Source organism: Capsicum annuum, chromosome 7, assembly GCF_002878395.1.
Source record: "Capsicum annuum cultivar UCD-10X-F1 chromosome 7, UCD10Xv1.1, whole genome shotgun sequence".
In the NCBI taxonomy this organism is placed as follows: domain Eukaryota; kingdom Viridiplantae; phylum Streptophyta; class Magnoliopsida; order Solanales; family Solanaceae; genus Capsicum; species Capsicum annuum.
In genome coordinates, this window is record NC_061117.1 from 14,394,820 (window position 1) to 14,418,442 (window position 23,623).

Below are 23,623 nucleotides of genomic sequence, written 5' to 3' on the forward strand. Positions count from 1 at the left end.
ACCATCTTAGAAAAATTAGACCTGAGATTCACATGTACCTTCACCCTAGCACAATTAGGTTTGATTTTGTTTATCGTAGCCATATCCAATGAAGGATTTGCCCACGACCGCAGCAAGGGAGAAAATTGATTCTTTAACAAAATATGTAAGCTTCGAATCTAGAAAGGATATCCATGACACTGGTTGTATCGTCTCTTCATCAACCTTAAATTTTACATGATATATTAGAGGTCTCATGAGGTATGAATATTCATCCTTCGCTAGGATGTAATATATGGAGTGTTAGTAATATTTGTGTTAGCTATGCTTGCATTAGTTATGTTTTTTTTTTCTCATACAGTGTTTGATTTGATGTATTAAAAATAACATGTATTAAATAATTTTCTTAAAAATAGAATTATAAAAATACCTTTGATATTTATGTTGGAAAGGATATGAATTTTTTTTTTGAAGGATAATAGTATTTTGGGAAAAGGCATCGTCCATTCTAAACTATATCCGAAAAGTTTAAGCCACACCTAAACTATACTAGTGACCTATTATCCACCTTAACTATAAAAAAGTGATATTATTACCTCCCCACAACTTCCATTCTAAGGTGCGTGTGTTACACTTATTTTAGGCGCGTCTAGCCTATTAAATAACAAAAGTAAACGGTTAAAAACATTAAGGAAAAAGTCATCGTTTTCACTCCAAATTATAGTCGAAAAGTCGAATCCACACCTAAACTATATAAGTGACCTATTACATACCTTAACTATAAAAAAGTGATAATTTTTACTGACGTGACAGTGCGTGTAAAACACTAGACCACATGCAAGTGGTGGTAGCCTGACAGGGTGTAAATAGTTTCACTTTTTTATAGTTTAGGTGTGTAATAGGTTACTAGTATAGTTCAGGTGTGGCTTCGATTTTTCAGGTATAGTTTGGGATGGAAACGATGCTTTTTCCCTAGTATTTTTAATTATGTTAATGCATGTATTAGATACGTTGCTAGTACCATAGATTTTAAATGTATTAGTTATACCTAGGGTGCAAAAGTATACCAAATAAGATATTAATAATATACATTAAACTAATACATGCATTAGATTTTCAATACACTCTACTAAACGACCCTTTAGACCTTATATTTATAAAATCCTCCTCCAAATTGAGTCTAATAAGAACGTGTCTATTTCTCAAGAATCTTATTCTACATTCCCCTTTCATATTGCATTGTTTAGGTATTTATATAGGAAGCTCCTCCAATTCAGGCCATCCATACAAAAACTTCCCAATCATTACAAATTGGAGGTTTTCAGTGATATTCATTCTATTAACTTCAACTTCCGTCCACATAATTAGTTGAATGCCATTATTGTAAATAGACTTCTTCAATGGAATCAATTCCACCATAGAATTGGTAGAGACAATATGTTTTAATTCGTTGGTCTATTGCCCTGATATGAGAGAGCCAAATTCCAGATCTTTAGGCAATATGGGATCCTTAAGTAGGCGTTTCGCCGTGAAATTTTTTTCACTTTTTTCAAAAAATTATTTTGCTTTAGTGAAAAAAGTAAAAATTAATAGCGTTTGGTCATAAAAAAAAATTTCACTTTAGTGAAAACTGTTTTAGATTATTTCACTTTTTGCACTTTCACTTTTCTCACAAAAAATTAAAAACAACTTCAATTTATATTTATTGTCAAACATAACTCCAACTCTAATTTCAAAAAATTATTGTTTTCATGGCCAAACGGGAAAACGCCTTGAGTCTCAATATCTGAAATGGGGACCTATTCTAACATTCCAATGTTGACAATTATCATAGAATATGCATAAATTAAAAGAAATATTCTGCAATTAAACATAGATCCTAAAGTAGAAGTAATTATTATAGATTCTCAACTGTCATTTATCCCCTCTAATTTTGAGTGTGCACAAGTACACACTGAAGTTATTCTAAAATTGAACAAGTAGACACACACATCCTACATGGAAAATCATGTGAGATACACCCATCATACATGTCAAATCACATGAGATTTGCCATGTAGAATGCATGTGTCTACTTGATCAACTTTATGATACACCCTTCATACATGTCAAATCACATGAGATTTGCCATGTAGAATGCATGTGTCTACTTGATCAACTTTATGATAGATTAAGTATCTATTTGTGCACATTCAAAATTGAAGGATATATACTAAAGTAGATTAAATTAGGGCACATTTATGCATTATAACTATGTTTTAACATGCTTTACTCCATTGTAGAATTACCCTTTGCACTTTGCAGGAGAGGCAATTAGCAATTTACTAGGTAAATCTTTGATAGCATTTGGACATATATATGCTAAATCAACAACAACAACAACAACAAACCCAGTCTATTTCCACCTAGTGGGGTCTGGGGGGGTAAGATGTACGCAGACCATACCTCTACCTCTGGTGAAGTAGAAAGGCTGTTTCCGATAGACCCCCGGCTCAAGGCACGAGATACCACACAAACACATAGTAAAGCACAGAAGCAGATTACATAACATAAACACGGCAGCCATAAGTAATATAAAACAGAGGAAAGCACACAGATTCGTAATAAAACATGAAACACGGAACAAGGAATCATAACAGGAATAAAACCCCCACCAAGTACTTCCCTACACTAGCGACCCAAATTGGCCCTAATCCTCTGTCGAAATTCGCGCCCTCCAGACCTTCCTTTCTAGGGTCATGTCCTCGGTGAGCTGTAACTGTTCCATGTCCCGCCTAATCACCTCACCCCAGTACTTCTTCGGCCTACCCCTACCCCGCCTAAAACCATTCAACGCTAGCCTCTCACACCTACGGACCAGGGCATCCATGCCCCTCCTCTTCACGTGACCGAACCATCTCAATTGTGCTTCCCGCATCTTGCACTCCACTGAAGTCACACCAACCTTCTCCCGGATAGTCTCATTCCGAACTCTATCCCCTCTAGTCAGTCCACACATCCAGCGCAACATCCGCATTTCTGCCACCTTCATTTTTTGGATGTGGGAGTTCTTAACTGGCCAACACTCCGCTCCATACAACAAGGCCGGACGGACTACCACCCTGTAGAATTTGCCTTTAAGCTTGGACGACACCTTCTTATCACACAGCACCCCCGACGCGAGTTTCTACTTCATCCATCCCGTCCCAATACGGTGCGAGACATCCTCGTCAATCTTACTGTTACTCTGGATCACGGACCCAAGATACTTGAACTTATCCCTCTTACATACCTTCTGTGCTTCCAGCTTCACTACTACCTCATTCTCCCGCCTCACGTCATTAAACTTGCATTCCACATACTCTGTCTTGCTTCTGCTCACCCTGAACCCTTTAGACTCAAGAGTTTGCCTCCACACCTATAATTTGTCATTCACACCCCCTCGAGTCTCATCTATCAGAACTACATTGTCTGCAAAAAGCATACACCACGGCACCTCCCCTTGAATGCGCCGCGTCAACACATCCATCACCAACGCAAACAAAAAGGGACTAAGAGTAGATCCCTGATGTAATCCTGTCAGGACAGTGAAATGCTCTGAGTCCCCTCCCGCCGTCCTCACCTGGATTTTCGCTCCATCATACATATCCTTAATTACTCTGGTATATGCCAGCGGTACTCCACTCACCTCCAAGCATCTCCAAAGCACCTCTCTGGAGACTTTGTCGTATGCCTTCTCCAGGTCGATAAACACCATGTGCAGATCCTTCTTCCTCTCCCTATACTGCTCCACCAACCTCCGCACCAGGTGGATTGCCTCCGTCGTCGAGCGGCCGGGCATAAATCCGAACTGGTTTTTCAAAATAGACACTATCCGTCTCAGCCTCACCTCGACTACTCTCTCCCAGATCTTCATAGAGTGACTTAATAACTTAATCCCCCTATAGTTATTGCAACTCTGAATGTCCCCCTTATTCTTATAGAGAGGGACCATGGTATTCCACCTCCACGCCTCAGGAATCTTTGCCGTCCTGAAGATTTCATTAAACAATCCAGTCAACCACCTTACACCAGCCTCTCCAACGAACTTCCAAAACTCCACCGGGATTTCATCCGGCCCCGTCGCCCTACCCCTTCGCATCCTGCGGACAGCCTGTCTAACCTCTTCTACCTTAAAACGTCTGCAATAGCTAAAATCCCGACACTCCTCTGGGTGCTCCAGTTCTCCTAACACAATAGCTCTATCCCCTTCATCATTCAAGTGCCTATGAAAATACGACAGCCATCTCTTCTTAATGTGGCCGTCCTCCACCAACACTCTACCGTCCTCCCCCTTAATGCACCTCACCCGATCGAGGTCACGACCCTTCCTCTCCCTAGCCTTAGCGAGTCTAAACAACTTTTTCTCCCCTCCTTTCTCCTGTAACCCTGCATACAAGCTCTCAAAAGCGGCCGTCTTAGCTGCCGTGACTGCTGACTTCGCCTCCTTCCTCGCTAGCTTGTACTCTTTCCTGTTTACCCGCTTCTCCTCTCCGTCCTTACTTTCCACCAACTTAGCATACGCCCCTTTCTTGGTCCCCACTTTCTTCTCCACCTCTTCATTCCACCACCAATCCCCCCGATGGTGCCCGTCCCGTCCCCTAGAAACACCCAACACCTCACTCGCATTCTCCCTGATGCACCTTGCTGCCCTGTCCCACATACTATCCACATCCCCCCTACACTCCCACACCCCCATCCCCGCCAACCTCTCCCCTATCTCCCACGCATTCACTGGCGTCAGGCCGCCCCACTTAATTCTCGGTCTACACTCCTTAGTCCTCCTCTTTCTATTCTTCTTTATACCCAAATCCATAACCAAGAGCCTATGCTGGGTCGAAAGATTCTCACTCGGAATGACTTTACAGTCCTTACACAACGCCCTATCTCCTTTCCTAAGCAACAGAAAGTCAATCTGAGTCCTGGCTACCGCGCTTCGAAAGGTGATTAGGTGCTCGTCCTTCTTCGGGAAGCCCGAGTTCACCACCACCAGCGCAAAGGCCCTCGCAAACTCCAGTAGGGTCGCCCCTTCTTCATTTCTCTCCCCAAAACCAAAACCACCATGCACGTCACCAAAGCCTCCTGGTAGCGCCCCGATGTGCCTGTTGAAATCCCCTGCTACAACAATCTTCTCCGAACTAGGCACGCCTCTCACCACCTCCTCCAAAGCCTCCCAAAACCGCATCTTCTCCTCCCCCTCCGATCCCACTTGCGGCGCATAAGCACTACACACGTTCCAGGTAAACTCCCGAACGACCAACTTAATAGTCATCAACCTATCGTTGATCCTCTTCACCTCCACTACCTGACCTCTAAGCTCTTCATCTACTAAGAAGCCAACTCCATTCCTACGCCTGTCGCTCCCAGAGTACCACAGCTTGTAACCATCCACATCCTTAGCCTTGGACCCTACCCACTTGGTCTCTTGGACACACGTAATGTTGATCCTCCTCTTCCTAAGAATCTTCACAAGCTCTATGGACTTACCCTGAAGGATCCCTATATTCCAAGACCCAACCCTCAGCCTACCGTCACGCCCTCCACTACCCCCCCCCCGGCCCCACCCCCGCCCCCCTCCCACTCCCGCCCTCTCCTCATCCCTCGCCCCCACCACGGCCCCACCCGCCCAACCCCCTCGAACATGACCCTATCCACCCATTACCGCCCACAGCCACAACTACACGAAAGTATAGGAAAATATACATATATGCTAAATCAAATTTTGAAAATTTATCTTCAAATATTTTTCAAGACTCGAAAAATTGGCAGACTCGTTTCTAAGAGAAATTTCACTTCCACTCAACAGAACTTTCAACTTTTTCCAAGTAAAATGCGTACCCAAACTCAACTTCAAGTTCCAAAATCAAAATTTCAAAAACTCAAATTTCCAAATTTGACGTGTCAACTTCAAAATCTACGGCGAAACGAGATTAGTATAGATCTGGAATTTTCTCAGCTTGCTACTAATCTGTTCTAATTTCATAAAGACACAATAGTACTCTGAAAAGCTATTGATGAATACATAGATGAAATCACAACTATTAAAGATCTTCAATATACATCTGGTGAGTATATCATAACTACATTTTGAAAAAGTTACATAATGTTACTTATTAAACAAAAAATACCAATGCATAATGTAGGGAACTCTTCACTAAAGTTGCAAAAGTCCCATCAGTCCTCATTATTATACATACAAAAAAGAAACTTTGGGTTAGTACACAAAATGTGTTGTGCTGAAAACTGTTAGTATTTATGTATGATTGCTGATTGACTCGACGCTGTATAATAAGGTCAATCTTCCTCTGAGAAGCTCTGTGGCTTACTGCTCGCGAATGCTATCCACACGATAGTTCCAGTGAGGTAGAAGAAAATCGACGGTGCAAACAAAGAAATCTGCGTAGAAACAAGCTGTAAGAGTTATGAACTGATCTTCAGGTGCACGAGGCGTATAATAAGGCATTATGGAGGAAAGTGAGATAGCTTACGCTCCATGAGTGAGTTGTATCAAGAAGATAACCAGTAAGAGCGACGCCTACAATTCCAGGAACTGCTCCAACAGTGTTGGTAATGCCCTGCATGTACAATTTCTCAAAGCAGGAACCAAGATAATCTGGACTTGAATTTGAACAAAGGCAACAGATTAATATTCTTCACCCGGATTATCAGTCTACGTAGTCTTACCAGAAAGCTATTTTTCCAGTCGTTAAGAACAGTTTCCTATCTTATTTTTCGATTTTATTATTACTTGTTATTTACTTTGCTTCAGCTACAGTATTCTTTGTTGTGTCATTGTTCCTTCTCCTTGGTTTTTCTCAAGACTTCTTCACTAGTGTATTTCTTTTCCATACTAGTTTTTCGTATGCTTTACTTGAGTCAAGGGTCTACAGAAACAACCTCTCTACCTTCACAAAGGTAGTGGTAAGACTGCATAGACACCATTCTCCCCCGTCTCCACTTTTTTTTACCTTTGATGTCAAGGGAACCCACAGTCGCTATCCGGGTGCGCACGGTAAATCCTGCTCTAGAGTAATAGCTCATGTGTTCACACGGGAGAGGCAAGCTCACGCCAAACTTGACTGAGAAAGTAAGGGGGATTTCGAATCTGAGACCCTCCATCTGGGAGATACCTTGCTCAACCAACTCGTACCCTCCATCTGGGAGATACCTTGCTCAACCAACTCATCCACCCCAGATCCCACTTGTGGCATTACACTGGGTATGTTGTTGTTAAGAACAGTTTCAAGGGAAACAGACGGGTATAAGATTAATGTAAGAAGTTCAAAGTATTGTAAGGATTTTGTGCATTACAGGAGTAGGATCTGAGAAAGAAGTAACATAATTAATGCAATATTTATACAGGGGATGACAGAAATATACCGGATTCTAGTGAACTCAGACACAAGCTACACAACACCTTACTAACAAATTCCGAGTTCAATAGCAGGGTACAATCTGTCTTGTTTCTACGCGAAGAATTAAGAGATACTTAGCAGTATAGAATTTTCATGTTGTCTTTTTAATTGTGTCGCATCGAAAAACACACCCACCGATGTACAAAACAAATGCAAGCCTTCTATCATACATACCAGAAGAATGCTTGCATATTCAGGTGAGATGTCTTGATGAGTGCAATATAAGCCTGCAACAATGGAAAAATTGACAAGATTATTTGTTACCAGCAGATGGGGAGGAAATGCATCTTAAATTCTTTTCATGTCAAAGATATTGAAACCAAAAGCAATTTACTAGATTACCTGATAAGGCGAAACTTGATAGGGCTAAACCACCGGTGAGGATTGTTACTACTTCCCACGGAGGCAAACCGAAGTCCAAAGAAGAAAGAATCATACAGGTAGCTGGTGATAAAAAGGCTATTGATTGACAAATTTTTCGTACCTGTTATTTTAGATGAGTTACAAAGGGTGAGTATCTACCTTGTCAAGTTATTTCAATCTCTGTTGTGATATTAGAATATGCTAAGTTGTAAGACACCACGACATCATACACAGGATGCAAATGAGTATCATGTATTTAATGCAAAATCCACAAAAAATTAATCTTGACACGCTAGAACTATTTGCATAAAAATTTATATGATGTAAATAATAACAACAACAACAACAAACCCAGTGTATTCCCACTTAGTGGGGTCTGGGGGGGTAAGATGTACGCAGTCCATACCTCTACCTCTGATGAAGTAGAAAGGCTGTTTCCGAAAGACCCCCGGCTCAGGCACAAGATATCACACAAACACATAGTAAAGCACAGAAGCAGATGACATAACATAAATACGGCACCCATAAGGAATATAAAACAGAGGAAAGCAGAGGAAAGCACACAGATTCGTAATAAGCATGGAACACTGAATACGGAATCATAACAGGAATAAAAAATAAAAAGAAAATCTTTTTATTGAAATTTTCATAAATAAAAAAAGTAAAAGAAAATCTTTCCTACTTATTAAAAGAAGCGAATAAGTGGGCAAAAGACTATAGAATCAATCAGTTGCAATACCATCCATATTTTACCATAACTAACGCGTAAGAGGCCACCTGTCAAACTAGGTAAGGGCAAGAAACTTAAGAAAAATAAATTAATGAAATATTTTCTCAAAAATTATGAAAAAATCAAATTAGGGATGGAATCATAACCAAATTATAAAGGCAAATGAGTGGAATCTGATAAACAAATGTACCCATATTAACCTTACTAAGTAAAAATAATTATGCAAGATATATCAAAACATGGTGGAATCTTCAAATTGTCACACATATTACATTTACGACAGATAAACAAGAATGAAATTTCCACAATCTAATATGCGGCATTTAAAAAATTAAAGGTATGCATGTTTATAAAATTGAGGCTTTCACAATCTGACAGTATAAAAATGTAAATAGACGTAGAATTAAGAGAATCAAATCAACCTCATGGCACGAAACGATAGAAGAAGATCATAATTTTAAATATAACTTAACAAAGAAAACCAAACATGAGACAGATTCACTAAATTCGTCATGAGATTTACCCTTGTTCAGAAAATTTTTTTCGGGGTAGCAGTGGTGCGATATTGATGGCGCTTCGCTAGTCATTACTTTCAGCAAGGCAACGACAACATGTGATGGAATCCATGGTTTCATCTATGCTAGGAGATTGTTTTCATCGGCTGGAGAAGTGGTTGTTATTGGCGTTGAAGGCGGTAGCCGCTAAAAGCAGAGAAAAAGAGCGACGCGACATTCTAATGGATGGGAAAGGTGTTCATTGGTTGTTTAGGAGGTGGTTGTTTGGTTTAGGGAGGCGACGGTGCTTGTTGAGTTCTACCGCTAGAGGAGTATAACGGTTGGCGGAGTCCTGCTGGCTAGGTGCGCAAGATGGTGGTTCGTCGGTGGTAGAGGCACAACAATTTGGTTTAGAGAGAGGAAGAGAAAGAGGAGAGAGAAAAGAAAAGGGTGTGCAGCTTGTTGGAAAATTAGACAAAGCTTTGGATATTCATCGATTAAGACAAAAAGACAAATGAGCTGACAAAGCTTTGCTCATTATTTATAAAAGAATATACAAAGATTTAATCTAGTTTTTCTCTTAATTTATCTTTTATTTATATCGTATAGATTTTTATACAAACAGTTCTAGTGTGTCAATATAGATGAGAATTTTTTGTGGAAATTGGATCGAATTAGTGGATCATCAGATCAACATAAAGAGCATGACTTCCAATTACAAGGAACACAATTTGCTCCAGTACTCTCAAGAAAATTCCAACATTTACTTCTACACATGGACTCTTAACATAATCCACTCTAGCATGATCCAAATATGTTCTAAATTCCGCATCTTTTATATTATGAACGATACAAAGAGACGTGAAAAGCTAAGGTTAGACCACAAAAATAACATTTCGAGAATAAAAGAAATAAGGAGAAATCAAAATACCAGTGATGTATCAACCCCTTTGGAAATCAAGCTATCAGCAAATTGTGATGCAATGCTGGTAACGAGAATCGAAGCTAATGGAGGGCCAACTGAGACCTGAAATGTAAATTAAACAATCGTGACAATATTCTTTAGCAGGAAACAACAACAATAGCAGGAACTTACATAAAATTATTCATGTTAAATTTTCTATAAAGGGAAATTCTTATTGGCTTAACTACTCCAGTGAAGGAAGATCCAAAGTAACCTTACACAATACTTAGCCGGCAGGGCAATAGGCTAAAAATGGAACTGTTTAATGCATGTAACCAGTGAAGGGACATCAGAGAAACTTTAATTGGTCAACATTCTCACTAATTAATCCTATTCCGGGCAGGAAAGATCTAAGAAAAGATCGATAAAGCTTTTCCATTCGATATATACATAATGTCACCATAAAAATGCATATTAAAGTTCAACTCTAGGTAATGAGGAAAGCAGAACTAGCTATGCAAAAACAACTGCAACTTTGATGGTAAGCACTAAGCAGGAAGATAGTTGCTGATTACCTACTCTAACGGAACTATTTCACTTTTGCGTCCTTATTTTTTTCTTCTAAAGGTACAATTAGAGGCGACTCTAGGATTTTTCACTTGGGAGGTTCAAAAAATGAAAATGTAGTGCGAGGATCTGAGCTTAAAACCTCAACGTAAATTTTTAACTCCCTAAATCACTGAGCCAACCTCTTGTCTCGTTTTCAATATATACATAAAATATAAAAAAAAATAAAATTACCTTCTATATACAATTGTAATTTTTTGCTAATGGGGTTCGGGTGAAAAACCTCCCGACCCCCTAGATCCACCCCTGGGGTACAATTGGAAGCTTACACCGCCATTCTCACCTTCCCCTTTGTAAACAATCAGGGAAACAATTTTACTTTATTCCTTTTCTCTTACTTCCACTCTTGCAATGCATCCCCTTGCGAAACAAAAATGTTTCTACCATCCTCAAACTTAAGCACTTAAAGGGCTAGCTCACAGACTCTTAACTTCTTAATTATCAAATAAAGATGGCCTAGCTCGAGTAAGTAGCTGAGGTGCCTTAAGTGCTAAGGTTCAATCCTCTTCAGAAGCATGATTTTCTCCCTGAATGTAGGCTATTTTGTAGTTTAAAGTTGTCCAACTGGTAATATGCCCCAGCTGCAGATAACTAGTTCTTTCAGCAAGGGGAAAGGGCAGCCCGATGCACTGAAGCTGGGCTATGTGTGGGGTCCAGGAAAGGGGCGGACCACAAGGGTCTATTGCATGCAGCCTTACCATGCATTTTTGCTAGAGGCTGTTTTGACGGCTTGAACCCGTGACCTCCTGGTCACATGGCAGCAACTTTACCCGTTACTCCAAGGCTCCCCTTCTAATTTGTTCTTTCGGGGGTCGTTTGGTTGGGAACAAGTTATCCCGAGATTAGTTATCTCACCATACATATGGGATAACTTATCCCATCACTACAGCATAAATGGTGGGTAAATAATCCTTTGGCTAACTAATACCTCCAACCAAACTTGGGATCAAATAATCCTACATTTTATCCCGGGACTATTATAACTTATACCTCACACCAAACGACCCCAGTGTCTCACCTAGAACTTGAGCCGAGGGTCTTCAGAAACCTCCGAGGTAGGGGTACACATTACACGCTCCAGACCGCACTTGGGGGATTACACTGGGTATGTTGTTATTGTAGTCTCACATAAAACAAAATCTTAGTTTACTCCATTAATGAAATAACTAGAGAATCATAGTGTCATTTTCTAATCCTTAGCCATGAACTCTTATGAGCTTTATGTTACTGGAAAGAAAAAGAGAAGAACAAAAATCAGTTCTCATCAACTGGGAAAGCATTACGAAGGTTCATGGGCTCCTTCAAAAGGCACACAATTCACCTACTTTATTTCATTACTCAATGATCTATTGCCAACGTGTACAAATAAAAGATTGCAGATATTTGACGGGGAAACCACTATCCTGATAAGCCAGGTTGAAAAAGAGGTCTTCATGGTTCATGTTATAATAAATAACAGATGCATATGAGAATGAAAATACACAATGTACTCTAAAATAATGCCATAAATTTGGGATTTAAATACTGAGACACACGAATGAAAAATGAGGTATCACAGCATTATAGCTTTTAAAGTTTTGGACATAGGTGCAAAATATGCTTGTTCGACATTCCCACATGAATATAAGGAGAGCAGCTAGAAATGTGAAGCAAAGATACAGTAAACTTACCCATGCTGCTTCTGTCAGATTAAGATTCAGCTCCTCACTGCACGGGATGCAAATGAGAAATTCAAGCTTTTACAAAAAAAAAAAATGTAAATGCAGCAGATGTTTATGTCAAATAGAGTAGATGAGTTGAAGTAGTTTAACAACTACGTGTAGGATGTGAACTACCATGGCTACATGGTTATGCATCTTAGGATAGTACTTTTTAAGTATTGTTTTCAGATAATGTAAAAATGAAATTTTCATGCGAACAACTTGGTAAGTGTTGGGCACAAATGTTTTCTATCGCACATTTATCTATAATTTATAACGGATACCTAGTAGATCTCTTTTCATGTTGTTTCCTCTGATAGTGGTTACCTGTCTTTCAAAACGGTGTATCAGTTTTGAACCTTGGTGCTGTTAATCCTCTGGACACTTTTCCATGTTTCAACCTTACACTGTTGTTAGACTTAGCACCATGCACTATAAAGTCAAGGTTTACTTCCCTTCTCCTGGAACCCGCGCATAGCAGGAGCTTTAGTGCATCGGAGTGCCCTTTCTTTTCCTAAATTTTCCTCTTCTGGTTTTGTTCTTTATAAGTTTTATAAGTAGGTAATTTTAATTGGACAAGAAGCTGATAGCCAGAACAATTAAACTGACATTTGTAGGGATCCAATTTATAGCATCTATCGTACAGTTATGGTAGTACCTTGTGTTTTACCATTTTCGTTCAATATGACCACACATTCTCAATATTGACATTTATGAAGAATGCAATTAGTGTCACAAACAAGAAAAATTTAAACATTACAAAAGAAAAGCTTGTGATACTAAGCTCAATCATGGAAACATTTACCTGAAATAGGTAGGAAGCCAAGACAAGCAAGTATAATGGCCCCAACTCCCACAGAAATGTGTATATATCATCGCCCATACAGCCGTGCTTCTAAAAAATGCCTTCCATGGTACATCCTACAATTAAGGATCAATTGGCAAAGCTTCAATATTAATGACCTAAACCAAAATCAGTTTTTTTGTTGGACCAAAATTGAAGCCCGACTTTATTAGACCATTGAACATGGAAAAACCTAGCACCAGTCAGAGCTTGCGGGGACTCCAGAGATTCAAAGATTATCCAGTTCTACTTAATGTTACATGCCGTCTAACATCTCTATTAAATTGTACTTTGACAACCAAAAGATATCTAATCAACTCCATAAACATACCTTTATCGAGGTGCCCAACTCTCCCAATGAAGAACGCAATGATTTATTTCTAGAAAAGGATGGCGGCCCTATAAATATGCAAAATATTGCTAGCTCAATCAGAAACAGAGTCCAAAGCAATACAAAAGCAGCAAGTTTAGGTTAATATTGTCAGTACTCGACTAGATCAGATTTTACCACAATTTCAACAAGGCGGTGGAAACAAGAAACTCTACTCACAAGACATGGGTTCTGTGAAGGACCAGGGCCGATCTTCTTTAACCAATTGAAATCCCGAAAACCTGAAATATGAAGAGATAAACCCATCGAGTTAGAATTGGTTTAAATTGTGCTTTATGGGTAAATAACTAAGTTAGGGATAATGTAACTCGAGTAGTTTCTTATCAAGATGAAAAACAGAAACCAAAAAATCAAAGCATTAAAAGGAAGGAAGATTATCTTCAAAGCCTTCGGAGATTTGGATTGACAAAAAGAGGGGAAAAAAGGGCTTCAAACAAGGACATCTAAAGAATAGCACCTGTTAGTGGTGTCTCAATAAGATTACTGTTTAGAGGGTGTAGAGCGATCTACTTTTATTTTCGTGAGGAAGCACGGATGCCAACGTACCAAGCTACAACGCACGCAGTGTAAGCCCACAAATGGGGTCTGAGGAGGGTAGGATGTATGCGGACCTTACCCCTACCTTTGTGGGGTTGAAAGGTTGTTTCCAATAGATCTCAACTCAAAAGAAAGGAAATTGAAGCATGTTTGCGAGGAAAAAATATATGACAGCACACTAGCAAGATACAAAGCAACTAAAACGTACCAAGACAGGCTAAAAAGAAAATTTTAATGGCAGCAAAGTAGCAAGATGGACACAGACAACTTACCAAGCTACGCCTAGAAAACCAAACAGGTAAAATACAGACTCCCACCCATAGTTCTGGATCAGTGGAGGAGCCAAAAGAAGTCTGCAAATTCAGAAAAATTTAGATGATCAACAAACCACTTTAATAGAAGAATTTTTAACCAAGCTTACATATATCATATTGAAGCAAAAATGTATTTCACCTAAAATGACGTTGAATTTCTACTAACAATTTGCCTAGAAGTAGTGCAGATTCTTTTACAACCTTAAGAATCTAAAGCATTGATCAGGTGTTCACATCCTTGATATGTTTTGCAGTTTCTGCAATTATTAAGAACATGTCATAAATGAAGTATAATTTACTGCTGCTGAATTTTATCCTCAGAGATAATTAGTTATGATATGGCATGCTCTAATTAGAAGTTAAGCCTTTAGGAGAAACTATTAGAAATCAAGTCAACAGAACACAACTACAACAACAATAACAACAATATACCCAGTGTATTCCCACATAGTGGGGTCTGGGGAGGGTAAAGTGTACGCAGACCTCAGGTGAAGTAGAGAGGTTGTTTCCGATCAACAGAACACAACTATTTTCACTCAATAATACAATAAAGGTACAATGTCTTGCAGCTGACTGTCAAGAGTCATCATTGATACTGATTAAATCTCACAAATTGGAAGTAAATACCACCTAGATTGGTGACTTGTCTCGCATGATAAACCTAGGTTGTGCATGTTGTTCTGGTCCGAAGGAAAAATGCAAGTCTTTTCATTCTAAGCTAAACATTTTACCAGGCCTATACAACAGGAACAAAAAGGTGAAAACAAAATTGAGTAGATGATACAACTGTGGAGGGGGTGTGAATGACAAATTAGAGTTGTGGAGGCAAACTCTGGAGTCTAAAGGGTTCAGGGTGAGCAGAACCAAGACAGAGTATGTGGAATGTAAGTTTAATGACGTGAGGCGGGAGAATGAGGTAGTAGTGAGGCTAGAAGCACAGGAGGTAGGGAAGAGGGATAAGTTCAAGTATCTCGGGTCCGTGATCCAGAGTAACGGTGAGATTGACGAGGATGTCTCGCACCGTATTGGGGCGGGATGGATGAAGTGGAAACTCGCATCGGGGGTGCTGTGTGATAAGAAGGTGCCGCCCAAGCTTAAAGGCAAATTCTATAGGGTGGTAGTCCGTCCGGCCTTGCTGTATGGAGCGGAGTGTTGGCCAGTTAAGAACTCCCACACCCAAAGAATGAAGGTGGCAGAAATGCGGATGTTGCGCTGGATGTGTGGACTGACCCGAGGGGATAGAGCTCGGAATGAGACTATCCGGGAGAAGGTTGGTGTGACTTCAGTGGAGTGTAAGATGCGGGAAGCACGATTGAGATGGTTGGGACACGTGAAGAGGAGGGGCATGGATGCCCCGGTCCGTAGGTGTGAGAGGCTAGCGTTGGATGGTTTTAGACGGGGTAGGGGTAGACCGAAGAAGTACTGGGGTGAGGTGATTAGGCGGGACATGGAACAGTTACAGCTCACCGAGGACATGACCCTAGATAGGAAGGTCTGGAAGATGCGAATTACGGCAGAGGATTAGGGCCAGTTCGGGTCGCTAGTGTAGGGAAGTAATTGGTGGGGGTGTATTCCTGTTATGATTCCGTATTCAATGTTCCGTGTTCCGTGTTCCATGTTTATTACGAATCTGTGTGCTTTCCTCTGCTTTATATTCCTGCATTCCTGCTTTACTCTGTTTTATATTCCTTCTGGCTGCCGTATCTATGTTATGTCACCTGCTTCTGTGCTGTACTATGTGTTTGTGTGATATCTCGTGACTTGAGCCGGGGGTCTTTCGGAAACAGCCTTTCTACTTCATCAGAGGTAGAGGTATGGACTGCGTACATCTTACCCCCCCCAGACCCCACTAAGTGGGAATACACTGGGTTTGTTGTTGTTGTTGTTGTTGATACAACTGTGTGTCTGAAGTTGGTGTTATCAACCCATATGTATTCATAATAGAGAATCACTAGAAGAGTGTTTGAGGCATCATGTTGCATCTTCATTCTCATAGAGTTTCTCAACAACAACAACTATGCCTCAATCCAAACAAGTTAGGGTCGCTATAGAATCCACACTGACCATGTTTCTTTATTTATTAGATTCATCTGAGGCTAACATCAAACAAAATAAAAAATACATAAAAAGTTGGCATATCAATCAGCTTGAACGAAAATAAATCGTTACCAATCAAAAGAATCTCTGATAGTGTTTAAAGACTCCTAGAAAGTGTAGGACCTACAATGAACGTGCTAACATGGCCAGAACACATTTCCTACTTGTAAAGACGTGGAACCCGGGCCTAACTCAACCTCAAAAGCTAGCTTGTAAGGGAGGACCCCTGTCACAGGGCTGGAAGCCTGGTGCATGGATCAAGACGACATCAGTGGGGAGATAAAATTGAGATCGGCCTGGCTCTGAAACCATGTAAAGATATGGAACGTAGGCCTAACTCAACCTCAAAAGCTAGCTTGTAAGGAGAGGGTTGCCCAATTCCATATAAAGAGACCAACGGATCCACCCCCACCGATGTGGGAGATTTAACACGACTAATTGGTCTCACCTACGTAGATCGTTTTCTTCCATTATATCCTATCTATTGCAGAACAAAAATATTTAAGCATAGTCTAAGTTAGGAAGAAAGTAAAGAAAAAATCTAGACATGGATATATCAATGAGATAGAGGTTTCAAGTTCAAAAACAAAGGTAGACAAGGAACTAAGAAAGGTTGCTAATTGAGCGTTGTTAAATATGATATCATTATGAGATAATGTAGATATGAGAATATCCCCAAACCCCCATAATTAGGCATTAGAATATTGTGTAATATTCGTATTAGTTTCCTTATTTACATTCTCCGTTACAATATTTAATCCCACTAGCTTGAGGGAATAATCAAGACACTAATTCCCATACTCTCTTCTCTTCTCCTTCTAATTTCTCAAGCATCTCTATATTGATTAAAGGCATCAAGTCTTTGGTATATGTTTGACGAACTAAAGTCTAGAAACTAAGTCATGCACCTGAATTCTAATGTCAATCTTCCAGAACAACATATGCATTTGATAGATAGAAATAAATATAAGATCTTTGAATATATTAGTGACCACGACCGAAACTTAATTTTAAAATGAAATATACCCGGTAACACTTCCAAAACTCAAGCCACCAAATACAAATGATACTGCCCGAGAACGTTCCTCCAACGGTATTGTCCTGTACACAAATATTTAAAGACAAAATAAACATGGTAAATGAAATATAAACTAACGATATTCATGATGCAAGAAAAGATGGTGTTTAATAACACGGTTGGATATATTTCAGACAGTACAGAACAAACATGGTAAATAAAATATATACTAAAAGATATTAAAGCTGCACGACAAGACGATGTTAATGACAAAAAGACATAATTGCATAAGCATTCCAGTATTGCCTTTTAAATTCCAGACTCTGCATAGTTTGTACTTCAAATTTTTCTTCACATTCTAAATATAATATAATATGTAATATATAGCAAACAACAACAACAATAACAACAACAACAAACCCAGTGTGTTCCCACAAAGTGAGGTCTGGGGAGGGTAAGATGTACGCAGTCCATACCGCTACCTCCGAAGAAGTAGAGAGGATGTTTCCGATAGACCCCCAGCTCAAGATAAAGAATAGGCGACAAGGAGACGGAAAACATAACAGAAAAGGCGTAGGGAATAATAAACAGTAAATCAGAGCAATACAAAAATACGAGAGATACGGCAAAACAAAATAAGCAGATAGCAACCCACGTATAAGTAACACATACTCACCGCCAAAGACACCTATAGACACAGACCTAAGGTTACTAACCTGGCTACACAAAATCTCTCCTGGATGCTTGCTATAACCCACACCCTCTCGCTAGCCTTCTACCCTTATCCGCGACCTCCACACCTTCCTATATAGGGTCATGTCCTCAGTAAGTTACAGCTGCTCCATGTCATGTCTGATCACCTCCCTCTAGTATTTCTTCGGCCTACCTCTACTCCTCCTGAAGCCATCCAACGCTAGTCTCTCACATCTACGCACTGGGGCATCCATGTCCCTCCTCATCACATATCCAAACCATCTCAGCCTTCCTTCCCGCATCTTGTCCTCCACCGAAGCCACTCCCATCTTCTCCCGGATAATCTCATTCCTAATTTTGTCCCCTCTAGTAAGCCCACACATCCAATGCAACATCCTCATTTCTGCCACCCTCACTTTTTGGATGTGGGAGTGCTTGACTGGCCAACACTCCGCACCATATAACATGGCCGGACGGACTGCCACTCTATAGAATTTGCCTTTAAGATTAAGGGGCACTTTCTTATCACACAGCACCCCCGAGGTGAGCCTCCACTTCATCCAACCTGCTCCAATACAATTAGCAAAGTGGCATTTGACTAACATTGTCTCAACTATCCCAACTAATTGAATCCACTGACATACAAACTGGTCACATTTCAAGTTCAGTAGCAAAGTTCGACTCAGAGGCACAATATGTTTTAAGAAAATATCATTTAATACCTTATATTTGACAAAACGATACAACAAGAAACATAGAGAAACTTTTTGAAGCATTAGCTGAAAGATAACCAATATTTACATTGTAAAATGGTGATTCGGCGCACAACAAAACATGTGTAAGACAATTAACCATTGTGTAAGTACTTGACAGTTCAGACATACCTGGCAATCAAGTCAGTGGCAGCTGATGGTGAAACTCCTTCTCCTATCCCAACCTATACTTAGGAAAACAACAAACATAGAATGATAAGTCTACGAAGAACAATACATTAGTAATTCTTTGAGAAAAAGTCAATGAGATAACATAAGTTTTTGAAACACATAGAGCAAGGCCAAGTAACCAACAATCCTTCTTTGGTTAACATAGATACAAATACAGCGTTTAAGTATATAAATATCCTAGGAAAAGTCAAAGACCAAATTACCAATATTCTTGAAAAGATGAGTGCAGGCATAAACCCTGCAAGAAAGGGAACTAACATTGTTGCCAGAGACCAGACTAATACTCCAACTTCAAGAACTCGACTGCAAGCAAAAGAAAAATCTACAATAAGCATGACGAGTGGTGAGGCAATCAACTTGGCATGCTCTATCTCCCGTGTCTTTCTGGAAGATCTTTTGCACCAATTATAAAAGGATATATACACTAAAGGTGCTTTACTTCTAGCCAACAATCAGAAACTAGAATGATTCTCATCTATTCCACAACACCAGAAACTTGAATATCCTAAAACTTACCTCCCACCAAATATCTTCGAAAGCCACCCGCCTGGCAATTGACTTAACGCATAACCCCAAAAGAAAGATGACTGGACCAAACCAGCTACTGATGAATTCCACCCGAATTGATGCGACATTGGAATAATGGCAACACTCAAATTGACCTATTCAGTAAAATAAACATCAGTGCAAATTAAATTATCAAACTTCAATTATTGTAAAGAAGAATACTTCGAAAGAAACAAATAAATTATTGCTGTTATGCCATTTTGCATGATTACATTCTACACTTTGGCCCATGGAAGTTCCTCCAGAGCTAACAAGAAAAAGGCTAAAGACAACTCCTAATCTTGAATATAACCTATTCCTTTTCCTTTTATGTTTTATTTGACTCTAGCTACAAGGAACATGCTAACCAGCGCCAATAGGAAACAAGAGCTCCAAAATGAAGCATTTCTCGTTTCAGAATTCTCTCGACTGCATTTCTAATGCATGTTGAATCAATGTTGTCACATTAGCAAGATACATTATACCCTGCATTCCACCGCCAATGCTAGGTGTAAGAAGTGCATTGGGCCACCAAACGTGCAAAGAAGGAGGAAGTCACCATCTAAGGGAATATATCTAGCTAGTGATAACTCAATTACCAACCCATGGTGATCTCCCCTATTTGCTACTTACAACAACATATCCACTGTAATATCTGGGAGGGTAAGTTATATGCAGACCTTACCTTTTACCTCTATGGGGTAGAGAGGTTGTTTCTGATAGATCCTCGGGTATTTGCTACTTACATCCCTATAATCTATACTAACTTCATGAGAGCTTTAGTCAAAGATCAGGTGTGATAACCTTGGCGTTTATAATTTACATGCCCGACATATGTCATGATACTTCCAAGGTTGCACCACAACTTGAGCTACCCGGAATTGTCTATTGTACCCCGTGTCTCATTAGAGACAGCTGTCAGCAAGAACTTTAGCAAAATATTCCTTTCTTAATTAATCATCCCCATACCAACTTTTTAGCTCTTAATAGTAAATTAAATGACAATTAACTTCCACATTGACACCATAATGGAAAGCTCTCAAAAAGAGCAAATGCTAAGTTAACTTACCAAAAAAAATCAATCCATCAAATATGAGTTACAAGTTGATAAATAATATTTAAAAAAGGAAGAGCTGAACACAATTCTAAATCCACAGCCATGGAGGTGTTTGGCCATGATTACATTTTTCAGGAGTTTAACTCCGGAAAACACGTTTGGCCAAAAAATTTCGAAAACTTTTGGAATTCAACTTTAAGTTGAATTCCGGAATTTTCAGGAATTTGAAAAACGCAAAAAGTTGTTTTCACTTTTTCACTCCAAGTTATTGATAAAATTCAAAAACAACTCCATTTTATATTCATGGTCAAACGCAACTCCGATTTTCAAATATCATTATTTACTTTGAAAACCAAACTATTTTTTTCAACTACTCACAATTTTCATGGCCAAATGCCCCCTTAGTTTCCACTCATTCCAGAGGATAAAATTAAAAATATCACAAAGCACCAAATAACTCCGTTGCTAACCTTAAAACCTTACAATATGTTACATGACATGAAAAGAATTCAATTACCTTATCCAAGTGAGCTATGTAAATATTAAATCCTGCATAAGTAATATCACGTTTAGTAGTTGGTTAGGAGGTAAGTTATTCATGCATAAAATTAATACTGTGTTTAGTTTGTAATTTAGAAATCATCCCTCACAGCTAATCTCTGCATTACTAATAGCTGCATAACTCTAACCAGCTACCAAACGACCCCTAAAATCTCACAATATGTTACATGAAAAGAATTCAATTACCTTTTAAAAAAAACTCACAATATGCTACATGAAAAGAGTTCAATCACCTTAAAGTCTCACAATATGTTGGTACATGAAAAGAGTTCAATTACCTTAAAACCTCACAATAAGCTACATGAAAAGAGTTCAATTACCTTAAAATCTCTCAACATGTTAGAACATGAAAAGAGTTCAATTACCTTAAAACCTCACAATAAGCTACATGAAAAGAGTTCAATTACCTTAAAATCTCACAATATGTTAGAACATGAAAAGAATTCAATTACCTTAAAATCTCACAATCAGTGGCGGAGCTAGCTAATAGTGAGGGGGTCCGAACCCCCTTCGTCGGAAAATTATACTATTTATACAAGCTTAAAATTATTTTTCATGTATATATAGCTGAACCCCTTCGACTAGTTCTTTTGTTCACATTTTTTGATTTCGAACCCCCTTAGTTAAGGTGTTGGCTCCGCCACTGCTCACAATATGTTAGTACATGAAAAGAGTTCAATTACCTTAAAACATCACAATAAGCTATATGAAAAGAGTTCAATTACCTTACAACTTCACAATAAGCTACATGAAAAGAATTCAACAACAACAACAATAGCAACATATCCAGTGGCTTCCCACCTAGTGGGGTCTGGGAGGGTAAAATGTATGCAGTCTATACCACTACCTCCGAAGAAGTAGAGAGGTTGTTTCCGATAGACCCTCGGCTCAAGACACAGTAACAGTAAATAAGGTCGTTTTAAAACGCGAGACAAGATGAAATAACACAAATAAGGCACCCACAAAGTAGTACGACACACTATCAAACCGCAAGCACCCACCTCCCCTAACCCACCTAACTAGAGACTTCAGCTTATAAGGAAAGTCCCACCCTACTAGCAAGGCCACCCCAAAGCACACCTAACTACCGGTTACGACTCCCCCATACGCACTAACCTTCTACCCTAATCCGTGTTCTCCATACTTTTCTATCTAGGATTATGCCCTCAGTAAGCTGTAATTGCTCCATGTCATGTCTAATCACTTTCTCCCAATATTTCTTCAGCCTACCTCTACCCCGCCTGAAACCATTCAAAGCTAACCTCTCGCACCTCCAAACCGGGGCACTCCTCTTCACATGCCCAAACCATCTCAACCTCGCTTCCTGCATCTTATCCTCCACCGATGCCACTCCCACCTTCGCCCGAAAAAACTCATTCCTAACCCTATTTCCCTTGGTCAGTCCACACATCCAATGCCAACATTCTCATTTCTGCCACCTTCAACTTTTGGATGTGGGAGTTCTTGACTGGCCAAAATTTCGCTCCATACAACATGGTCGGCCGGACCGCCACTCTATAGACACCTTCTCATCACACAAAACTCCTGAAGCAAGCCTCTATTTCATCCACCCCGTCCCAATACGGTGCGTGACATTCTCGTCAATCTCTCCATTTTTATGATCCAAGATACTTAAAACTATCCCTTCTACAAACAACTTGCGAATCCAACTTCACTACCACCTCGTCCTCCTGAGTCACGTCGCTGAACTTACATTCCAAGTACTTCATCTTGGTCCTACTCAACCTGAACCCTTTCGACTCCAAGGTTTGTCTCCAAACCTCCAAATTATCATTAACACCTCCCCAGGTTTTGTCAACCAAAACTACATCATCCGCAAATAACATACACCAAGGCACCTCCCCTGAATATGCTGTGTCAAGACATCCATCACTAGGGCAAAAAGAAACGGAGTAAGAGTTGATCTTTGGTGCAACACTGTCAAAACAAGAAAATGCTCTAAATCCCCTCCCACCGTCCTTACCCGAGTCTTCGCTCCTATGTACATGTCCTTAATCGCTCTGATGTATGTCACGGGGACCCCTCTAGCCTCCAAGCATCTCCAAAGCACCTCCCTAGGAACTTTGTCGTACGCCTTCTCCAAGTCAATGAACACCATGTGTAAGTCCCTCTTTATCTCCTTATACATCTCCACTAGTCTCCACACAAGGCGAATTGCCTCTGTCGTTGAGCGACTGGGCATAAATTTGAACTGATTCTCTGAAATAGACACGCTACATGAAAAGAGTTCTACTACCTCAAAACCACACAATATGCTACATGACAAGAATCCAACTACCTTAAAACCACACAATATGCTACATGACAAGAATCCAACTACCTTAAAACCACACAATATGCTACATGACAAGAATCCAACTACCTCAAAAC

The 23,623-nt window shown here is 39.7% G+C and overlaps 1 protein-coding gene across 1 annotated transcript; it reads right to left on the bottom strand.

Moving 5' to 3' along the window:
• Positions 1-5,993: 5,993 nt before the first annotated feature.
• Positions 5,994-19,730, bottom strand: LOC107854924 (probable anion transporter 6, chloroplastic; the record flags this gene model as incomplete). Its single annotated transcript, XM_016699919.2, is given in 14 exon segments — positions 5,994-6,393; positions 6,486-6,572; positions 7,587-7,639; positions 7,755-7,896; positions 9,931-10,026; positions 12,201-12,237; positions 13,036-13,151; positions 13,406-13,473; positions 13,625-13,686; positions 14,275-14,355; positions 17,440-17,514; positions 19,009-19,061; positions 19,272-19,371; positions 19,585-19,730. Coding segments are annotated over 14 exon segments (1,218 nt in total), but the record flags the coding sequence as incomplete, so codon positions are not given.
• Between the last annotated feature and the right edge of the window lie 3,893 nt (positions 19,731-23,623).